This window comes from Artemia franciscana, chromosome 5 (genome assembly GCF_032884065.1).
Source record: "Artemia franciscana chromosome 5, ASM3288406v1, whole genome shotgun sequence".
NCBI classification, from domain to species: domain Eukaryota; kingdom Metazoa; phylum Arthropoda; class Branchiopoda; order Anostraca; family Artemiidae; genus Artemia; species Artemia franciscana.
The window spans coordinates 45,725,740-45,748,265 of NC_088867.1; the positions used below are offsets into that span (position 1 = coordinate 45,725,740).

The 22,526-nt window shown below is 36.5% G+C and overlaps 1 protein-coding gene across 1 annotated transcript in view; it reads right to left on the reverse strand.

Annotated features, from left to right (window-relative positions):
- Positions 1-22,526, reverse strand: part of LOC136027742 (probable RNA-binding protein 46) — a 60,820-nt gene that overhangs the window by 31,736 nt on the left and 6,558 nt on the right. The window contains exons 3-5 of the mRNA XM_065705198.1: positions 10,154-10,298; positions 8,649-8,775; positions 1,240-1,347 (exon numbers count right to left, since the gene is read on the reverse strand). Of these exons, the coding sequence (XP_065561270.1) occupies positions 1,240-1,347; positions 8,649-8,775; positions 10,154-10,298 (380 nt within the window). The remainder of the gene's footprint in view (positions 1-1,239; positions 1,348-8,648; positions 8,776-10,153; positions 10,299-22,526) is intronic.

Consider the following 22,526-nt stretch of genomic DNA (forward strand, 5'->3'; position numbering starts at 1 on the left):
TGTTCAGAAAAAGAAAAAAAAATTAAAATGAATTCAATTAACAGGAAACTATTGTGGCAAAGCAAAACCACAGTCCGGTATACATGAAATACAAATCAGATCTTCAGCCTTCACAACATATGCAGGGTTTGTATTGTAACTGAACACTCTGCTAAGTTATAGTCGTTCTTTGAAAATATGCAATTGCTGTCCCGGTTATGAGTGAACCGCTTAAAAGTGCAAACTAGATTTAGGTTATTCGAGTGACATTCGAGGAGATAAATGGAAAATTTTTTTTAAAATAGAGCAACAGATCGCAAAAACAAAATTAGTTTTAGACTTCATTTAGGCACACACGAAAATAAAAAAAGACGGTATTTTACATATGATTTGACTTTTCACGCATTCGAGAGAACTTTCAGAGAGTCGGTTGGGAATGATTTTATCAGTTATTTACAACCGCCAAACAGCCGTTTGTATTTAATTGACATATTGTGTCATATCTAATATAACTAAACAGCATAAATATAATTTCAATCGACTCTCGATAACCCGAAATCCTTGATTTCTTGAATTATTTTTAATCCCCTCGGAAAAACATGTCTCAATAAATGAAGTCATTTTTCTATAATCCTGAAAAAGGCTTATGCCAGCTTTGCCTCTCACTAAAGACTAACTGTCTTGGCTTTTTCTCTAATTAGCCATGTATTTGAAAATCAAATCTTGGCATTTTGAAAGTCAAGTCTTGATTTGTCAAGTCTATATTACACTAATAGTTATTCTTAACTTTTTAGTGGCTATATGGAGGAAATTTAACGGTTTTGTACCCCTATTACTCAAATTTTCATTTTTACTTTATAACTTGTTACAGGTTTACCTATATAACTTTTTACCTTTTTCAGTTGAATTTTGTGTAGAATTACCTCTATAACCCAAACTATGCGTAACTCAAAGGAAAATCGTTGTCCAGTAAATTTCGAGTTAGGGAGAGCTGACTATATAATTATATTTTTGCTAAAAAAAACAAGTTACCTTGTAAACATAGTCTGTTTGGTGTATCAACGACTGGTGGATTGTTACTTTTACTTTTTACTAGTTACTTTTAACTTTGGGACTTGCTACTTTTATAAGTTGAATATTATGTAGAATGACCTCTATAACTCGAACTATGCGTAACTCGAATAAAAATCGTGGTCCATTAAATTTCAAGTTAGCGAGAGCCGACTATATAGTTATATTTTTGCAAAAAAAATAAGTTACCTTGTAAACATAAAGTCTGTTTGGTGTATCAACAGCTGGTGGATAATTGCTAAAAAGTTGTAATGTCGGCATCCCCCATCCGTGCATTTCACAAACACGCATAAGCTCCTGAAAAATAAGTGTTTATTTTTATATAAAGGCTAAAAGGCTAGGAATATGAGACATTTTCAAAGTTCAATCATCCGTTCCTTTTTAATTGCAAATTACTAAAATACAGATTGTGACTACATAATCAGAAATTACAACAAATATAGCTACATTTAATCATTAAGTTGTGTAGTTAATATGAACAGGGACGTTCAGTAAAGAGCTAATAATACTGAAATAACTTAGAAGCAACAAAATCCCAAATTTTAACTTTGAACTTATGCCTAAAAATTATACTTAGAAACTCGATGCGATGAATTTATTTTCAAAGAAGTCCTACAAACAAGCTAATAAAACTAAGAGAAAATTACCCAAACCATTTTTGCTCAGTTTCAACGAAATTTTTTATTGAATTTTCACACACAAAATATCAAGCTTTGAAGACTTTCCCGGCAGCCCCTTAAAATCTGCCTCTTTTGTTGTTTCTAAAATTGCTATGTACGTTAACATTAACTGGATTCGGTGTTCAAGGCGAGACAAAACAGAATAGTCATAGTTAAAACCAACAAGTTTGACCCTAATATAGAGTGACTATGAATAGCAACTTATCTAAGGGGAGGGACATGATGCAGTTATCAACATAAAAAACTCCACTAATTCTCAATTTAGACGTCGTTTTCAAGAAGAAAAAAAAGAAAGAAAAAGACACTTATGAAATTTCATTTCTCCTTGGATTTTAGTTAAATTGGAAAGAAATTAAATTCAGATATTGTTGAAATAAATTTGGTCGTTAAAAAAAGAATAGCAGTTGCATTATCGAATTACATTGCCAGATGTGTCAATTGCCTTATATTTTTCAGGGGGTGGGGGAGGGGTAACAAGCCTCTCGCCTAGCCTTGTTGCAGCTCAGATCAAGCCCCAGTTCAGTATTGCCAAGCAGAGATCAATACACTGCGTTACCATGAGGATAATTACAATACACTATGGTAGCCCAAACTTAATTTCTTAAAGATTTCTCTAAAGCTCACTGGCATTCGAGAAGGGAGAACTAGTGGAGTTGTTAATTCAAACTAATAGGTTAAGCTAGGCAATTAGCTAATTATCAATTAGCCACTTTCTAGAGTTACTTAAATAAAAAATACACTGAAAACCAATGCTGATGTCCCTATGAAAACTGTAAAGAGTGACAAGAAGCTATTCTTGATATATTCTTGATTTATCATCGATTTTTTACTTTTCACGATTTCATCTCATGGCATGTATGCACATATATAGGGACTCTACCGATTCCCTTAAAGCAGGGAGCTCTTTTTAATTTCCCTAGAATCCTAAGGAATATCCAGATTCTTCTGGCACCCCACATTTTTCCGCTGAAAATGTATAAATGTATAATTATAGTTATTATTATTATACTTTTAATTGCAATTATTATAATTATAATTGTAATTATTATAATTATAATTGTAAAATTATAATTGAATTAAAATGTATATGGACGACATATTTATTAAAGCTACAAAAATGAAATCAATCTCAGATCCTAATAGAAATGATGAGTTGGGCAGGATTCGGTGTCAACATCCCCCCCCCCAAAAAATCCCCCCATGCAAAATTAAGCAGCCACAGAAAAAGTACAAAATAGGTACCTTAAAATGTCCATAAGATGTCCTAAGGGATAACAAAAGGATCAGATATCCAGAATAGTTTTAGGACTGGGGTTGGTTGGTCTACGATCACTTTTGACCTACAAAGAAGGACTAGAACTCTCAATTTCCGACCCAATGAGCCTCCTGTGAAGTTTCTACGATCACTACGAGAAGACTGGGGATGAGGAACGGGCAGCTCCCCTCCTATACAGAATAAGTTGTACTAATTTAGGAGTTTAATGTTACTCTTTAATTTCATGATAACATCGTCGACCAGAAATAAAGGGGGTTAAAATATCAATTTATACATTCACCCCTCGCCCTTCCTTAGAGCCAAATCTGCACTGATCTGAAATCTCAATGAGAGTTCAGATGCTTTGGCGTTAAAATACAGGCTTTGAGGCATAGATTAGACCTTTTAGCTATCAGACCTTTTGACTAGTGTGAACAAAATGTCAATTAAAGAATTTTGATAATTGCTAAGGAGTGAGGGCACATAAAAAGAGCAAGGAGAGGGGGGTTGCCCTCCAGTATATCTTCAACTCTCTCACAACTTATATGGAAAGTTTCAGCCTAATACAATCAGCTGTTGCTTAGATATTGCAAATATAACCTTTTCACAGTCAGTAAGGACATAATGTGTCTTGATTGTTTGGCATACCTCTCAACATTTTTTTTTAAATTTCATCTTAATACTCTAAGTTTTTATGCGAGATCCAGGATCAAACATACCCCCTTTTCTTAATAAAAATCCTTATATGCTAAAAAAATGAGCAACTTGAATAACTTACATCCCAAGCAACAGGGGCTACCCGAGGAGGGGGGGGGGGGTCAACCCCGAAGCCAGTTATTTGTTCTTTGGATTAGTTTTAATCAAATGGCTATCTCAAAATTTTGATCAGATGCATTTGGGTGACAAAGGGTGTTGTGGGTGGGGGTTACCCTCAGATTACTTTTGAATATTATAAAGGGCACTGGAACTTTCGATTTCCAACTAAACCCCTTACAAAGTTTATAAGACCACCCTTCTCACAAAAACCTTATATCTTAACAATGGGTTGCTTGTATAGCTTATATCCCTTGTCCTTGGGGCTGGACGGGTGGTTGTCAAACCTGGAGGCATAGTGATTTTACCTTTGGACTATTTTGAAGAAAACAGCTATCTCAAAATTTTTATCAGATGAGCTTAGGGAAAAAAAGGTGTTGATGGTAGCTTGTTGCCCTCCAATCACTTTTGATTCTTAAAAAAAGGCACTAGAGCTTTTTATTTGCAATCGATTGAGCCCTCTCCAAAGCTTATACAACCATCCTTTCTTTATGAAGTGCCTCCGGGAAAAATTAAATAAACAAATAAATAATAGTGCAATAAACCCTGAAGGCTCATTACTATAGGCAACGCTATGATATTGCCTCTGACTTAAACAGGTAAGCAGAACTTTCGATTTCCCTTCTGATGAACATCCGAAACTATCCAGGGGAATAGGGGGGACTACCCGGGGGATCATTTGCAGGGGAATTTTCTTCGGGAGGGAGGGGAATTTATGCGGGGGAGGGGAATTCCTTGGTTCCAAAATCCTAGACACGAGTTCGGCATTTCATTTTAAATAATGGGAAAACGCAGAATTTCATTATTAGAAAAGCCTTCAGAGAATTAAATGCATAAAATTAAGATAACGTTGACCGTGTTGTCAATAATAACTAAACTATCAAAACAATTTTTATCACAATGCACACATCGAAAGAACCTGATCGAAATAACTAAAATCGAAAGTCTGATCTCTTTTTTAAGAAAATTCCATCTATTTTTGGTAATTTTTACGCGCTACTGCAATATTTAGAATAGCTCCATACTGTAAAACATACAAGCGATCATTTTCAAATCACCTTTCATGGTTTTCCTCCTGTTATTTCAGAGCAGAACAAATAAAGCCAGTTGGCAACTGAAAGCATTTTATTCACCCCCATCCTGCATACATATTAGACAAAAGTACCCCCATAAGTCAAGAAGACTGCCAAATGAATTGACAGAAGAAAATGCTGTTGGCGTCAATACTCGACCCTATAAATAAACAGGGCTTAACGGTTCTGGGTAATGGGGAAACAGGGTGCATAACAAATTTTGAGTGTATGCACCATCTAAATATATGGTGTTTTACTACTAGATGGCTGTTAATGAATCGACAATAGCAAAGATTTTAAAGTAGAACAAGAGCTAAGACCTCAAATGGCACTTGTGACGAGGCAAGAAGAGCTAAGAGCCAAGAGATCATATGGTATGAGCTCTAGCAAAATTCTAAGAATCAATAGATTGATTTAAAAGGAAAATCAGAGGCTTAATGCTGGTCGGGATTTAAAATAAGAGCTCTGAGTCACGATGTCCTTCTAAATATCAAAATTCATTAAGATCCGATCACCTACTCGTAAGTTATAAATACCTCACTTTTTCTAATTTTTCCTTTCCCTTTAGACCCCCAGATGGTCGAATCAGGGAAAACGACTGTATCAAGTCAATTTGTGCAGCCTACCCCTGACACGCCTACCAATTTTCATCGTCCTAGCACGTCCAGAAGCACTAAACTCGCCAAGTCACTGAACCCCTCCCTCCAACTCCCCCAAAGAGAGCGAATCCAGTACGGTTACGTCAATCATGTATCTAGACATTTCTAATCATGTATAAGACATTTGCTTATTCTATCCACCAAGCTTCATCCCGATTCCTCCACCCTAAGCGTTTTCCAAGATTTCCGATTTTCCCCTCCAACTCCCCCCAATGTCAACAGATCTAGTCGGGGTTTGAAATAAGAGCTCTGAGACACGAATTCCTTCTAAATATCAAATTTCATTAAGATCCGGTCACCCGTTCTTAAGTTAAAAATACCTCAATTTTTCTAATATTTCCAAATTAACACCCCCCAGCTCCTCCAAAAAGAGCGGATACTTTCCAACTATGTCAATCACGTATCTAAAACTTGTGCTTATTCTCCCTATCAAGTTTCATTCCGATCTCTCCACTCTAAGCGTTTTCCAAAATTTCTGTTTCCCTCCCCCAACCCCCTATGTCCCCGAATCCTACTCGAGTCGAAAATGGAAGCATCTGAGACACAAGATCCTTCTATATATCAAGTTTCATTAAGATCTGATCACCTATTCGTAAAATAAAAATACCCCAATTTTCACGTTTTCCAAGAATTCCGGTTTCCCCCTGCAACTCCCCCCAATGTCACAGTGTCTGGTCGGAATTTAAAATAAGAGCTTTAAAGCACAAGACCCTTCTAAATATCAAATTTCATTAAGATCTGGTCACCCCCCTCCCCTCCCTCCCAACTCCACCAAAGAGAGCAGATCCGGTCCGGTTATGTCAGTCATGTATCTTCGACTTGTTTTTATTCTTCCCATCCAGTTTCATCTCGATCTTTCCGCTTTTAGTATTTTCTAAGATTTCCGGTCCACCCCCAAACAATCCCCCCCCCAAATGACGCTGGATCTGGGTGAGATTTAAAATAAGAGATCTGAGTTACGAGGTCCATCAAAATATGAAATTTCATGAAGATCTGATCACTCCTTCGTAAGTTAAAAATACAGTCATTTTTTCTGATTTTTCAGAATTAACCCCCCCCCCCCCAATAGAATGGATCCGTTCCAATTATGTCAATCACGTATCTAAGACTTCTGCTTATTTTTCCCACCAAGTTCCATCCCGATCCCTCCACTCTAAGCGTTTTCCATAGTTTTAGGTCCCTCCCCACCAAAAAAAAACCCCACCCAGTGTCACCAGATCCGGTTGGGATTTAAAATAAGAGCTCTGAGACTTGAATTCCTTCTAAATATCAAATTTCATTAAGATCCGATCACCTATTCGTAGGACAAAAATCCCCAATTTTCCCATTTTCCAATAATTCCGATTTCCCCTTCCAACTCCACCCAATGTCACAGGATCTGGTCGAAATTTAAAATTAGAGCTTTAAAGCACAAGATTCCTTCTAAATATCAAATTTCATTAAGATCTGGTCACCCTTTCGTAAGTTACAAATACCTCAATTTTCAAAATTACCCCCCCCCCCCCAACTCCACCAAAGAGAGCAGATCTGGTCCGGTTATGTCAATCATGTATCTTAGACAGGTTTTTATTCTTCCCATCCAGTTTCACCCTGATCTCTCCGCTTTAAGTTTTTTCTATGATTTCTGGTCCCCCCCCAACTGTCCCCCCCAGTGACACTGGATCCGGTTGAGATTTAAAATAAGAGATCTGAGTTATGAAGTCCTTCAAAATATGAAGTTTTATGAAGATCTGATCACTCCTTCGTAAGTTAAAATACGTCATTTTTTTTATTTTTCAGAATTAACCTCCCCCCCAATAGAGTGGATCCGTTCAAATTATGTAAATCACGTATCTAAGACTTCTGCTTATTTTTCCCACCAAGTTTCATCCCGATCCCTCCAATCTAAGCGTTTTCCATGATTTTAGGTTCCCCCATCCCAAACTCCTTCAAATGTCACTAGATCCGGTCGGGATTTAAAATAAAAGCTTTGAGACACGATATCCTTCTAAATATCAAATTTCATAGAGATCCGATCACCCGTTCGTAAGTTAAAAATACCTCATTTTTTCTAATTTTCAGAATTAACCCCCCCCCCCCCAACTACCCAAAAGAGACCAGATCCGTTCCGGTTATGTCAATCATGTATCTAGGACTTGTTATTATTTTTCCCACCAAGTTTCATCCCGATCCCTCCACTCTAAGTGTTTTCCAAGATTTTAGGTTTCCCCTCCCAACTCCCCCTCCCAATGTCACCAGATCTGGTCGGGATTTAAAATAAGAGCTCTGAAACACGATATCCTTCTAAATATCAAATTTCGTTAAGATCCGATCACCCGTTCGTAAGTTAAAAATACCTCATTTTTTCCAAATTTTCAGAATTAACCCCCCCCCCCCCCAACTACCCCAAAGAGAGCGGATCCGTTCTGGTTATGTCAATCATGTATCTAGGACTTGTGCTTATTTTTACCACCAAGTTTCATCCCGATCCCTCCACTCTAAGTGTTATCCAAGATTTTAGGTTTTCCCCTCCCAACTCAACCCCCCCCCAATGTGACCAGATCTGGTCAGAATTTAAAATAACAGCTCTGAGACACGATATCCTTCCAAACATTAAATTTCATTAAGATCTGATCAACCGTTCGTAAGTTAAAAATACTTCTATTTTTCTATTTTATCCAAATTAACGGGCCCCGACTCCCCCACCCCCCCAGATGGTTAAATCGGGAAAACAACTATTTCTGATTTAATCTGATCCGGTCCCTGATACGCCTGCCAAATTTCATCGTCCTAGCTTACCAGGAAGTGCCTAAAGTAGCAAAACCTGGACCGACAGACAGACAGACCGACAGAATTTGCGATTGCTATATGTCACTTGGTTAATACCAAGTGCCATAAAAAATCAGAACAAAAAAAGTGAAAGATTAAGTTCACCTTAGATAAGGTCTCTCCGATCTAACTAATTAGAAATGATCATATTGACTTGGTCGCCAAAGGCGAACATTTTACTAATTGACAATAAAGTGGAGGAGCGCCAAAACCCTTTACCCATTGGGTACTCCAGACCTTGGGACTTGGTGTGATGAACAATAACGTAGTATTTAGAATAATGAAACGAAAAACATTAGAAAAAACAGACCTGCATACACTCTTCAAGCCACACACGCCTGGATCTTCTCACTGTATCCTGTGCTGCCTTTGTACTCAGTAGCCCCGCGGCACCGCGATCCGGGCGGGTTATACAATTGGCGGTAATTGACTCCAAACTTCAAAAAGATATTTGTTAGAAATTTTAAGTCAAGAAGCTTTATTTATAGGAAGTAACAAGGCACTTGAATACAAAAGAAAATACAAAACGCCCAAAACTCCAAGATAAAAGGTGCCTCAAAAAGAACTCCGGCTTTGAAAAGTCCTATGTTTTTACGGCTTTGAAAAGTCCTATGCTTTTACGGCTTTGAAAACTCATGCATGGCATTAATATATACTTGTAAAGGCAGGTATACAGAGAGCTTCCCCGGGTCAAAACCTTACAAAGTGTTCAGATTATTCAAACTTTCATGAAACGATCACTTTGCCTTTTCTCTTTGATGAGCTGAGTCCCATGCCTAAAAAAAACCTTATGCGTACGTACCTGGTGTAATTTAAATGTTTTTATAAAAATTTAGGTCATTTACTATATCTAATTAGTAAGCAAAAAACACAAGTTAGATTTTTCGTAATTAAAAAAAAGTGAATCGTTTTGAGAACCAGGAATATTTTCTTGATTCTGATTCTAGGGAATACCTGATGTTCCTGATTACTGGTTCCAATAAATCACCCTTTCACTAATTGCAGGCTTCAGAGATTTTGGGAACAGTTTTTATGTAAAAAGAGAAAAAAAATTATTCTGATTTATATGATAAATAATTTGTATTGCATCTTAATGCTTATTTCGAAATTTGAGATGCTCCTTATAACATACTTATATTTGAAGACTATCTTTTCATATTTTGTAGCTCAATTTACATTCCTCCCCCAATATTTATTCGCTTAAGTACCAAGGACATACAAATAATAAGCTTTTTGCCCCCCTGGGCCCATTTTTTAGCCTATTCATACCCGAAACACTGTTTTTTAAGCTTCTTCTTTTGATTGTTACAAAACTTTGAAGCTATTAGGACAGGGTCACATTTACGCCAAGAAAATTCAACTGTGAAAAAAAAATTAGTTAAATTTGAAGACGCTTTTCGTCCGTAAAAAATCAAAAATTAAAGACCTGTTGATTCACAAACACAACTAAAAACTCAAAGGAAAACTGTACCTTTTGTCTGGTGCCACATACTCTTAGCTTTTATTGCTGATTATTCGCCCACATGTCTTCTTTTCAAATTTGGCGCCACTACTAGCTAACATTTAACAGCTGCATATGGCGATCTTTTTTTTTTTACTAAAATTGAATTGAAGATCTTATTCGACATTTTATACAGGGTTGTGCAATTTTCCGCTTTTACTGTCCTTGGTATTTAAACAATTCAGATTTATAAGCAAGCGAAAAATTGTTAGGGACAATCATTTGTAGCAAATTAGACTGCTAAAAACAGCTTTAAGTTTGTCATTCTTCAATTAAAACAACAACTACTAAAATCAGCAAAAAATAAAGCTTACTTTGGTAGAGGTCCTCCGGGCAAACTTCCATTTGAAATACTCTCTTTTCTGGCTTCATATTCGGTTCTATTGACGGGTCCACTACTTGGAGGTCGGTACCAAGCGACCTCCACTACTGCGTTATTTATTATTGCTGGCTCGTGACCTACCAAATAAAAAAGAAATGAGGTTAAAAATAACCACACTGCGCTGTATTCAATAGGAGGAAGCTTCCATCTTAGTAACCATTTTTCTGGCACACACACACACACATACACACAAAAAAAAAGCGGTTGATGAGACTGATATACTTTATAACAATATAAGCGAGGTAACGAATATGGTCCATACGAAACAAGATGATTTTAAAAACGTAACTCCGAGTATCTTTATTTTGCACGTACTAGGAACTGCGCCATCTGTCTCAAATTTGAAAAAATGGTAGCATGAAATGGTCTGGACTGGATGAAAGTGATCGCACGATATCACTTTCAACTAATCATATGCGTTTTTCACTACCGTGAAGTTATTGAAAGAGAAAATCGCATTTTATTCCTTTAGTCAGAGCGTCACCGACAGCTAATGAAAACTACTCTCTGTTGAGTAAAATCAGAATTCTGCGCTACTAATGATTTAAATTTGCGCCAGATGGTCTCTGAATTGAAACAGAAGGTTGAGAGATGGCCAAAATAGCGATACTGGGGTCCTACGCAAATGAGACTGGTGGACCACGTTAGCCACCCTGATAAGACCGTAATACTTGCACATACTTGCAACCGCCATTTTTGTTGGTCGTTTTAACGCAAGGCAAAGAAATCAGTTGGCAATGACACCAACTTTTAGCAAAAGAAAAATTAACCAGCTCTACTCTATTGTATATGGCCATTTTATGGAGAAAACCATAGATGCACAACAATATTGTCTCCTTACTTTAGATTGCTCCTTTACTTTACCTGTCTCCTTTACTTTAGACTATCACCACTCGTCAGAGACTAGAAAATAAAAGATGCCATATAAGGGCTTCAAAAACACAAGTCTGACTTAATTTGCTCTCTGGAGGGGAGGGGGGTCAGCGTAGAAGCACTTGACTGATTCCTACTTTCATACGGTGAAAAGGATATTCCCTAAGAATGAGGACATTCCTTGTGTAGATATATCCTAAAACCCAGGGTAGATTGCAAGTTTTTAGGTGGGTTCCCCCAACAGTTTCCTATAACTGTCATATAAACCACCTACTTTAACTGATTTGAAAACTCCCCCCTCCAAATCTTGAAACAAATTCACAAATACATAAAATCTGTTTTCAATTATTAGCATGATGTAGACCCGTGATTCCCAACGTGGGGTACACACTCCTCCGGTGGGGCATGGATATATTATTTTGGGTCACGGGCAGGACGTACACCCTCCAACTCACAATAGTGTAGAGCCTTAATTAAAATTTGATCACATTCACATACATTTAAAGAGCAAAGCAAATACATGATAGTAATACACTAACGTCATACATTGTATGAAAGGTATTACATACAGAAACAAATTTTCATTCGCAAGATGCATCTAGAGGACATCTAGAGAATACATCTAGAGGACAACTTAAAAAACGATACCAAGTTAATGGCTTTTTAAATCTTCAGTTGAATATGCGTAAAATGTTGGGTAACAAAATTTAAATATCGCGAGGGGTCATCAGGATTTTAGAAATGCTTGGTGGGACATAGCCCGAAAACGGTTGAGAACCGCTGATGTAGGCCATCTTGCTGTCCCTAGTAAAGCTGTACTGTCAGTAGTACATGCAATTCTCAAACCGTGTTTCTAACAGGCTTAATCCGGGTAGCTTTCTACAGTTACAAGGACATGCTATAGAACTAAGGGATCACACCAAAAACATGGAACTTTTATTGTCATTAAATAAAGTCTTATTTTTTAGAAGTCAATCTGACGAAAATTGTTTAAAATGCAATTAAGAACATTCTTTACCCTAAGGCTATAGAATATTGCTAAGCCATTCTTACACCCCCTCTTAACAGAAAGGAGAGGCAGGCCTCATTTCAAAGTACCTCTGTCAAGGGGGTACCAAAAGGGCAGAAGCTATTGGTGCTCCATTGCCATTATTTTTTGGGGGAGGGATGGAGGCAATTGGTCTTTGTGGCCTGAGTCTCAATTCATTTTGTGATTATGCCCATAATAACAATAAAAATATTAATAACTATCTTAATTTCTAAACTGGCTGTACGAAAAGAGTATTTCAATTCCCACTTTCTAGGGCTTAAATGAAAAACGTTGAGATGGCTAAGGCACGTTGTGCGAATGAAGGATGACAGATTGCCAAAGATTGTCTTTTCCGGCCAACTGTCTAGGGCTAAACGAAAAGCAGGCTGTCCTCGTCTGGGGTGGGAGGACGTCATAAAGAAAGATTTAAAGGAAATGGGAACTTCCCGGGAGGGTATAAAGAGGGAGACTTTGAATAGATTGGGATGGAGGAGGAGCGTGAGTAGCTGTGTTGGCCTTAGGGGGCTTGGTGCTGCGGTGAGTTGTTAGTAATAGTAGTAAATAAAAATGGTCGTTATGCTTTTTTCTAATTTTGCTTAATGTTAAGTTGGGTTAACATCAATATTGTCAAATTAACAGCATTGCTATTATCAACCTCTCTCAATAAAAAGCTTATTATCATTTAATCAACTAAGCTTCATGAGCTGTGTAAACAATTACAAATTTGCAACTTACAGTTTTTAAGAGTAACTCTAGTATTTGTGCATCTCAATTAAATAGTAATTTTTAATCTACCGTTATTGTTAATCTACCGATATTTTTAATAACATTATTTTTAATCTACCGATAACTTGTTTAGGTGTATTTTTATCGCGTTCTTATTAGTCAGACAAAGATCTTGCGGGGTTTATACCCTGGATAAGGCCTTGAGTCCAACTTTGACTGGTGCCCACCCAAACATTAGTTCTTATATAGAGCCTTCCTGAAAAGTTTGTGAACAGCTACGAATTTATCCTCTATGAACCAGATGTAAAAGTTGAGAAGTTTGAATATCTAGCTATATGTAAAACTTAAATGCAAGGTATAAAAAAATGAGACTAGAAGGCTATGAATAATTGAGTGTAAAAAATGAGCTATAATGTTTAGTATGATTTCAGACCTTAGAAATAATCAATACATAAAGTTTGGTTAAAAATAAAGGTACATAAGATGAACTAATGTTTATAACTTACTTATTTTTATTATCCAATTTCATAACCAAAATCTAAGTTTCACTTGTTATTTCAACATATATTCGATGTATGTAAGTTTTACTTAGTGGGTATTTATGCTGACGTTTACCCCCTCCCTCTTCTCAAATAATATTGCCTTGGAAAATAGCCTCCTGTGGAAAATACCCCCGTGGAGTATATAGAAAAATAGAAAACAATACGAGACCAAAAGAAAACCAAAAAGATGTAATTTTTTTCCATGAGAAAGACTGTCAATGAAAACGAACAGAAATTAATTTTTAATTTTTTCTACAAAACAAGTTTTGTCTAAAAAAGTGAAGAGCTTCATTAAGACAAAAATGAGTAAAAATAAATTCAAATAATTGTCCAAGCTTAAGACTACCACAAATCACCATCAATAAATAAATTAAACCCAAAACAAACAGAAATTAGAATAAATAACCGAGTCAAACTCAAAACTAGCAAAACTTAACGTGAGTAGGGCTAACAACCCCTACGCCATCTCAAGACGAGAGCATAATTTACAATTTACTGAAAACAAATACATTTTAAATGTTATCAATATTTTTTATTTTAATAAACAAAAAAGTATTGAGACTTTAAGGTATATACCTCAGAATATGTATATTTAACTGACAATCCACGGTTATTGGTTTCCGGGTTATTTCTTCACGGTGTATTTTCGGGGGGAGGAGGTATTTTCCACGGGGAGATGGGGGTGTTTTCCATAGGGTATTTTCAAGGAGGTATTTTCTGGGAGGGGGTATTTTCCGCGGAGGGGGGGGGGTATTTTCCGGGGTAAACGCCTAGAACCGTTATAAAACATGTTCCATAAGTTTTATCCTAATGTCATTTTATCTTTACACGTTTAATCTTTGCCAATTCGCATTTATTTAAATTTAATGTTATTTTAATGTACTTTTTAATCAGCTAAATTTATATTTAGGGCAGGACATCAACAATTTCTTAAAAAATTAAGCAACGTAAGTTACCTTCATGTTGCAAAGCTTCTAATGCTGGAACAACCCCAAAATAATAACAATAATAATAATAAAAGCTTATATTTTTACAATGGATAAGGAAATTAAAATTTTGTTAGTAAATAAAGGCCAATAAGATGAACTAATATTCATAAACTATGTTTCTTTGCGTAGAAGTGTTTTAACGTCACCGGTTTTACACCACCATATGTTTTCCGCCATATTTTAATTCAGGTAGGTCAGAATAGACCTAGATATAGACATAGACATAAGAACAGACATAGACATAGAATTAAACATAGACACAGATATAGAAAAAAACATAGGCATAGATATAGACACAGACTAACCTAACCTGTTCTATTCTGACCCAACTAATCCACCTGATGATGCCAGATTTCCTGGGTGGCGGAAAACATACGGTGGCGGAAAACCGCTGTGGTGTTAAAACACCAACACCGTTTCATTGTAATCATTTGTTTTATCATGCAGTTTCAAAGCCAAACTCAAGTTGACTTGTTTTTCAGCACATATTTAGTAGGTTCAGAAGTTATGTGTAAAGAATATTTTTTGTGTTTGTATAGGCCAGCCCGTAATACTTTAAGTTTCTTGAGTTTTATTTTCATATCAATTTCGCTTTTGACTTGCATAATGTTTTCTAGTTCACGTTTGTTTAAATTTAACTTTACGTGCTGCTAATCATCTAGAATTGCATTTAAGGCAGGACGCCAAAAAAAAAAAAAAAAAAAAAAAAAAAAAAAAAAAAAAAAAAAAAAAAAAAAACCACTATCTCGAATGTGACCCCAAAATAAAACAAAATGTATAAAAAAAATTGTAAGGGCTTAAAAAATTATGTAACTGAGGGATGAATTGATGAGTATTTATGGAAGTCAATTTCGCTTTTAAGAGCCTTCGATCTCAGAAAAGCCAAAATAGTTCAAAACCCATCAATACAGGGCTGTGTAGTCAGAATGAAGAGTTGTGGAGTTGGAGTCTTAGTAAAATTTTACTGAATAAAGTAATAGTTAAGAGTCAATATATTAAAAATATCTGGAGCCGGAGTCGGTTATATAAAATCTAGATAAATGAAGCTTTAAAACAGGGCTGTGGAGTTGGAATCGTTGAGTTGAAGTTGGAGTCGGGATATTGAAAATGTCTGGAGTCGGAGTCGGTTATAGGCCTAACTTATAAAATCTAGTTAAATTAAGTTTCAAAACAGGACTGTGGAGTCGGAGACGTGGAGTCAAGAGTTTTAGTATATTTTTTCTGAATGGAGTCAATAAATTTAAAACGTCTGGAGTCAGTTATGACTTATAACCAACTCCACAGGCCTGCATTAATACAAAAAGTTAATACAAAAAATTTAAATACAAAAAATTTAAAGTAGAAATTGAATATCCCCGTGACTGCAGCGTTTCAGAAAAGACCAAGAAGAATTTATAGCTTCACCCACCAGATGATTTATGCGTTAATATTATAATCAGCAATAACTTTTTCTTTTCAATTAACTCTCTTTTTGTTTAATGAACTTGGGCAAAAGGCTTCAGAACAGTTTATACAATGACTACTGAGCATTGCTTTAATTAAAAGCATTTAGTTAAATAGTTTTGTAGTTTGAGTTGAACGAGCGTTGAGTTAGAAGGGATTGAGTTACACGCATACCAGGTATATGATCTAACTTGTGATAAATATATTGGCATCGTTCCTATGTAACTCTTGCTAACTATACCCTTTTCAGGAGCCCAAAATTAAATCATGAGTTCCGAGGTAAAAACGCTCGGAACAAGAATAGTTATGCAGTTAGTCTAAATTACTAAATATATTGGCTTTGTTCCAATCTTAAGACTTACTCAGAGTAACTTCTGACCCCTCCTAAAGTTTATTAAATAAAAAACAAGTTTTTTAAAACTGAAAGTAAGGAGCGACATTAAAGCTCAAAACAAAAGGAAATTATTCCGTATATGAAAAGGGCTGTCCCCTCCTCAACGCCCCATTCTTTACGCTGAAGTTTTCTATTGTTTTAAAAAGTAGATCTGTGTCGAGGAGTCGAACTTTAGCGTAAAGAGCGAGGCGTTTAGGAGGGGGTAACCCGTTTCACATACATAATAATTTCTGTTCGTTTTAAGTTTTAATGTCGCTCCTTACTTTAAGTAAAATGTTTTCTTATTTCTGAACGTTTTTGAATTAACGCAGGTTTTGATTTTGGCTCATTGTACATGAACAATTAAAAAAAAATTTGCGCATTAATTTTGCTTTTTGAAAGCTAAATGGCTTTCTCAAAGTTTCGATCCGGTGACTTTGGGAAAAAATTAGCGTGGGAGGAGGCCTAGTTGCCTGAATCCCCCACAGTCCCCGGGGGAGGGGCTGCAAGTTACAAACTTTTACCATTGTTTACATATAGTAATATAAACAATGGGCAAAATTCATAACTTGCAGCCCTTCCCCTGGGAACTGTGGGGGATTAAGTCGTCTTCAAAGACATACTTATAAGATTTTTCGACTATGGTGAACAAAATGGCAATCTCAAAATTTTGGTCCGGTGATTTTGGGAAAAAAGAGCATGGGAGGGGGCATAGTTGCCCTCCAGTTTTTTAGGTCACTCAAAAAGGGGACTAAAACTTTTAATTTTCGTCAGAATTAGCCCTCTCACGACATTCTAGGACCACTGGGTCGATACGATCACCCCTGGAAAAAAAAATAATAAACACGCATGCTTCATCTTTCTTCTGACAAAAAAATACAAAATACCACATTTTTGCAGAGAGGAGCTTGAAACCTCAACAGTAGCGTTCTCTGATACCCTGAATCTGATGGTGTCATGTCCAATAAGATTCTATGAATTTTAGGTGGGGTTTCACCCTTCTTTCCAAAATAGGGCCAATTTTCACAGGCTCATAACTTTTGATGGGTAAGACTAAACTTGATGAAACTTCTACATTTCAGCATTAAAATCCGATTATTTTAATGTATCTACTGGTATCAAAATCCATTTTTTAGAGTCTTGGTTACTATTGAGCCGGGTCACTTCTTACTACAGTTCGTTACGACGAACTGTTTGATAACTACAATGCAGTTTTCATAGACCCTTGGAACGATACAAGTTACAAAATTAGGTAAAATCTCATCGTCTCTTTTATTTAGTCTATCGGAATATGGTAATTCATTATATTGCATATTTCAAGGAAACCAAATGAATATAAAGGCATGCTTTATGAAATTGGAAAAGAAGGAAAACTAGAAGTATATACAGTTTGAATATAATACTTAAAACAAGGCTCGATACATTCTTCGCATCAGCCGCTATCAATACCAGAAATAATTCATAAAAGGATCCAGCCTATTCGTCATAGATTGTAAATCTGAGAATTGGGCAGAGCTATTTGGGTTATTTAAAGCAACGATAAGAGCACGGTAAAATATTACATAAGACTAATTTACTTAGTGGCAGTTCTGGTCTCTTTTATGCCCAGGGCAAAATCTTAATTAGCCCCTCGCCCTCAGTCTACCAGAATTTTCAGGCCAAATTTTGACAAAACTCATTTATTAACAAAATTTTCCATTTGTTTAAATCCGACTATTCTTACTTTATATTGAAAAATTGAAAATTTTGAATTCAATTTGCTTATTTTTACTGCGAACTACACCCTCTACTTTATTTTAACAATAATAAAATTTAAAAATTACAAAATGATTACAAACGTTGGATTATTTGTTTAAGATTTTGTAACCTTCAAATTTCTGCGCCCAGGGAAAGGTCTCTCCCCCCCCCCGTTAAAGCCACCTCTGAACATACTCGATGTACTACTGCAAGTGAAAAAAAAATACCAAATACATCAAAATAAAAACATTTTTGATCTCTGAGCCCATCTTAGATCTATTCATACAATATAGCCACGATTTTCTTGGAATTTTCTTTAAGTTACTTCAAATTATCTTCACAACGCCATCACATTTTATCCGATGTTGCAACGTTAAATAATGAAAATATAAAAGTAAAACAAAATAATTGAACTAAACTAACCTAAATAGCTAATCTATATAAGTAAAACTAAACTAAATAAATAAAACTGAACATTAACTATATGCTCAATTGTATAGCAGGGCTTTTGAGTCGGAGTCGTGGAATTTTAGCAAACATTTGCTGAATGGAGTCAGAGTTCGGAGTTGGAGTCAGTGTATTGAAAATGTCTTGAGTTGTATTCGGTTATAACTCACAGAATCTAGTTAAACGAAGCTTTAAAACACGTATGTGGAGTCAAAGTCGCGGAGTCGGAGTTTTAGTAATTTTTTCTGAATGGAATCAGAGCGAGAATTGGATTCGGGTCGGCTATAGCTTACAAAATCTAGTTAAATGATTCTTTAAAACAGGGCTGTGGAAGCAGATTTTTAGTAAATTTTTGATGTATGGAGTCAGAGTCAGTATATCGAAAATGTCTAGAGTCAGAGCTTGAGTTGGAATCAGTTATAACTTATAAAATCTACTTAAATTAAACTTTGAAACAAGGATTTGGAGTCAGAGTCGTGGAGTTTTGGTAAATTTTTGCTTAACGGAGTCGGAGTTGAAATCGGAATATTAAAAATATTTGGACTTGGAGTTAGAGTCAGAGTCGGTTATAACATATAACCGACTCAACAACCCAGTTCCGAATACAACTACACCTTCAAAGTAAAGCTACCTTCATAATCTGTTAAGTGCCACATAGCTTTAGCTTAATTTTGTGGCTTTTCCCCCACGCCTCTTTTTTCAGATCTGGAGCCCTCTACTGCCAAAACTACATAAGTCTAGAAGATCTTTTGCGTTAAACTCGAATTCCCAATTTATAAGATATTGTTACGTTTGTTTCTCGTAACCAATTCAAACAATCAAATTTCACTTTGATTGTCCGTAAGAAAGAAAAACACTTCCAAAAAAGACGTTCTGAGTTCTAAATAAAACTTCCTTGTATATTAGTGGAATGTAAAAAATACCACTAAAGAATAAGTAAAATGATCAGATCGATTTAAGAATTGTTTTCTGAGCACATATTTTTCATTTTTATATCACACTGTAATGTTTCACAAGTCACAACTTGCGTCGTAATTCAATATATTAAACTGCGTTAACTATTTATGGGTTAGTTTAGATGGCACTGACAAAGGTTTTAAGAAACTCAAATGCTGAAACAACTATTGTTAGCTTATTAATCGAAGTTAAGAATAATAATAGCCATAAATTAACGACTTGAACTTGATTATTTAATTGAGATGCACAAATAGTAGAGTTACTCGTAAAAAGTTGTAAGTTATAAACTTGTAATTGTTTACACAGCTCATAAAGCTTAGCTAATTAAATAATCATTATTCATTTATAAATGGATGTTGATAATAACAACATCATTAATCTGACAACACTGAGATTAACATAACTTAATTTTAAGCAAAAGTATCCTTTCATAGAGGGTCACGCATACTGTGCAACTGTCAAATCACGCTAAAGGCATACCTACCAAAACTAGAGGTAAGAGCTCATATGGCACTTGTGACGAGGCAAGAAGAGCTAAGAGCCAAGAGCTCATATGATATGAACTCTAACAAAATTCTAAGAATCAAAAGATTGATTTAAAAGGAATATCAGAGGGCCTTTAGCCCCCCAGATGGTCGAATCTAGGAAAACGACTTTATCAAGTCAATTTGTGCAGCTCCCTGACACGCCTACCAATTTTCATCGTCCTAGCACGTCCAGAAGCACTAAACTCGTCAAATCACTGAACATCTCCCCCCAAATCCCCCAAAGAGAGCGAATCCAGAACGGTTACGTCAATCCCGTATCAAGGACATTTGTTTATTCTATCCATCAGGCTTCATCCCGATTCCTCCACCAACTGTTTTCCAAGATTTCCCCCTCCAAATCCCCCCAATGTCAAAAGATCTGGTTGGGATTTGAAATAAGAGCTCTGAGACATGAATTATTTCTAAATATCAAATTTCATTAAGATCCGATCACCTATTTGTAAGATAAAAATATCCCAATTTTCAAGTTTTCCAAGAATTCCGGTACCCCCCCCCCCCCAACTCCCCCCAATGTCACAGGATCTGGTCGGAATTTAAAATTAGAGCTTTAAAGCGCAAGATCCTTCTAATTATCAAATTTCATTAAGATCTGGCCACCCTTTCGTAAGTTACAAATACCTCATTTTTCCAAATTACCCCCCCCCCCCTCACAACTCCACCAAAGACAGCAGATCCGGTCCTGTTACGTCAGTCACGTATCTTAGACGGGTTTTTATTCTTCCCATCCAGTTTGATCCTGATCTCTCCGCTTTAAGTATTTTCAAAGATTTCCGCCCCCCCCCCCCAACTGCAACCCAATGACGCTGGATCCAGTCGAGATTTAAAATAAGAGATCTAAGTTACGAGGTCCTTCTAAATATGAAGTTTCATGAAGATCCAATCACTCCTTCGTAAGTTAAAATACGTCATTTTTTTCTAATTTTTCAGAATTAAGCCCCCCCAATAGAGTTGATGCGTTCCAATTATGTAAATCACATATCTAAGACATCTGCTTATTTTTTCCACCAGGTTCCATCCTGATCCCTCCAATCTAAGCGTTTTCCACGATTTTAGGTTCCCCCGACTCAAACTCCCCCCAATGTCACCAGATCCGGTCGGGATTTAAAATACGAGCTTTGAGACACGATATCCTTCTAAATATCAAATTTCATTGAGATTCGATCACCCGTTCGGAAGTTAAAAATACCTAATTTGTTCTAATTTTTCAGAATTAACCCCCCCCCCAACTACCCCAAAGAGAGCGGAGCCGTTCCAGTTATGTCAATATGTATCTTGAACTTGTGCTTATTTTTCTCTCCAAGTTTCATCCCGATCCCTCCACTCTAATTGTTTTCCAAGATTTTAGGTTTCCCCCTCCGAACTCCCCCCCCAATGTCACCAGATCCGGTCAGGGTTTAAAATAATAGCTCTGAGACAAGTTATCCTTTGAAACATTAAATTTCATTAAAATCTGATCAACTGTTCGTAAGTTAAAAATACTTCATTTTTTCTATTTTTTCAGAATTAACGTGCCCCCACTCCCCCCAGATGGTCAAATTGGGAAAAGGACTATTTCCAGTTTAATCTAATCCGGTCCCTGATATGCCTGCCAAAGTTCGTCGTCCTAGCTGACCTGGAAGTACCTAAAGTAGAAAAACCAGCACCGACAGACCGACAGACAGACCGACAGAATTTGCAGTTGCTATATGTCACTTGGTTAATACCAAGTGCCATAAAAAGCGAAGGCCTGCGCAGTTTTCTCTTTCCCACTTGTGGAGGATTCCTGCGACATCAATAAAGCTACTAACGTTTTACACGAGATCCATACCATAAGGTTCTGGTCATCCAAGAATTTCACCTTTTTGAATTCAAACAAGTTTTTCGACTTTTATAGCAAGTTTTGTAGCAGCTTGGTTGACTGTCTTCAAAAAGTTAAAAAAAATTGAAGTTCTTTCGCACTATAATAAATTAGAATTGTGAGTAGTAAAGTATTAAAATAATGGAAGGAAAACGTCTTACCAACTTTGCGGATGCCATAGGATCAAGGGGGTAATTTGTTATGGAGAAGGGGGGCAACTGCCACTTCAACACCTCAGTTTGCTCTGAACATGGTCTTGTCTGTAATGGACCTTCACTGTGATTTGTCACCATAAAAATCGACTTTTGAAAGGTGGACATGGTCGAGCTCATCAGAACCGAGGGGTCGTTCACTTCTTACCACCTGATGTACACCTCGATGGCTCATGTTTGCCACATAGTTCCGAAATGTATAGCAGTTACTACACATATGGTATAGTTCTAACATATGTGGCACAATCCCATAACCCTTGGCATAGTTTCATCACGTTTGACATGCGCCAACTTACCTTACCTTGGACCTTAGTTCCTCCAGAGCCATCGGTGGCGCTTAGGGCGTCAACAAAGCCTCTCCATTCATCCCGCATTGATGCTGCAACGATAACGTCTTCCCCTTCAGATAGTAATGAGATACCAGCCGTCCTATGATTTCGGTCATATGTTCATCTCAATGTATTTGTGGGGTGGCCTCGCTTTCTTCTACCTTCTGGCTTCCATTCACAGGTTTTTCGAGGAAGGCGACTCTGTTCCATACGAAGAACGTGTCCTAGGTATGTCCACCACCTTCTTTTCATTAACTCAGTA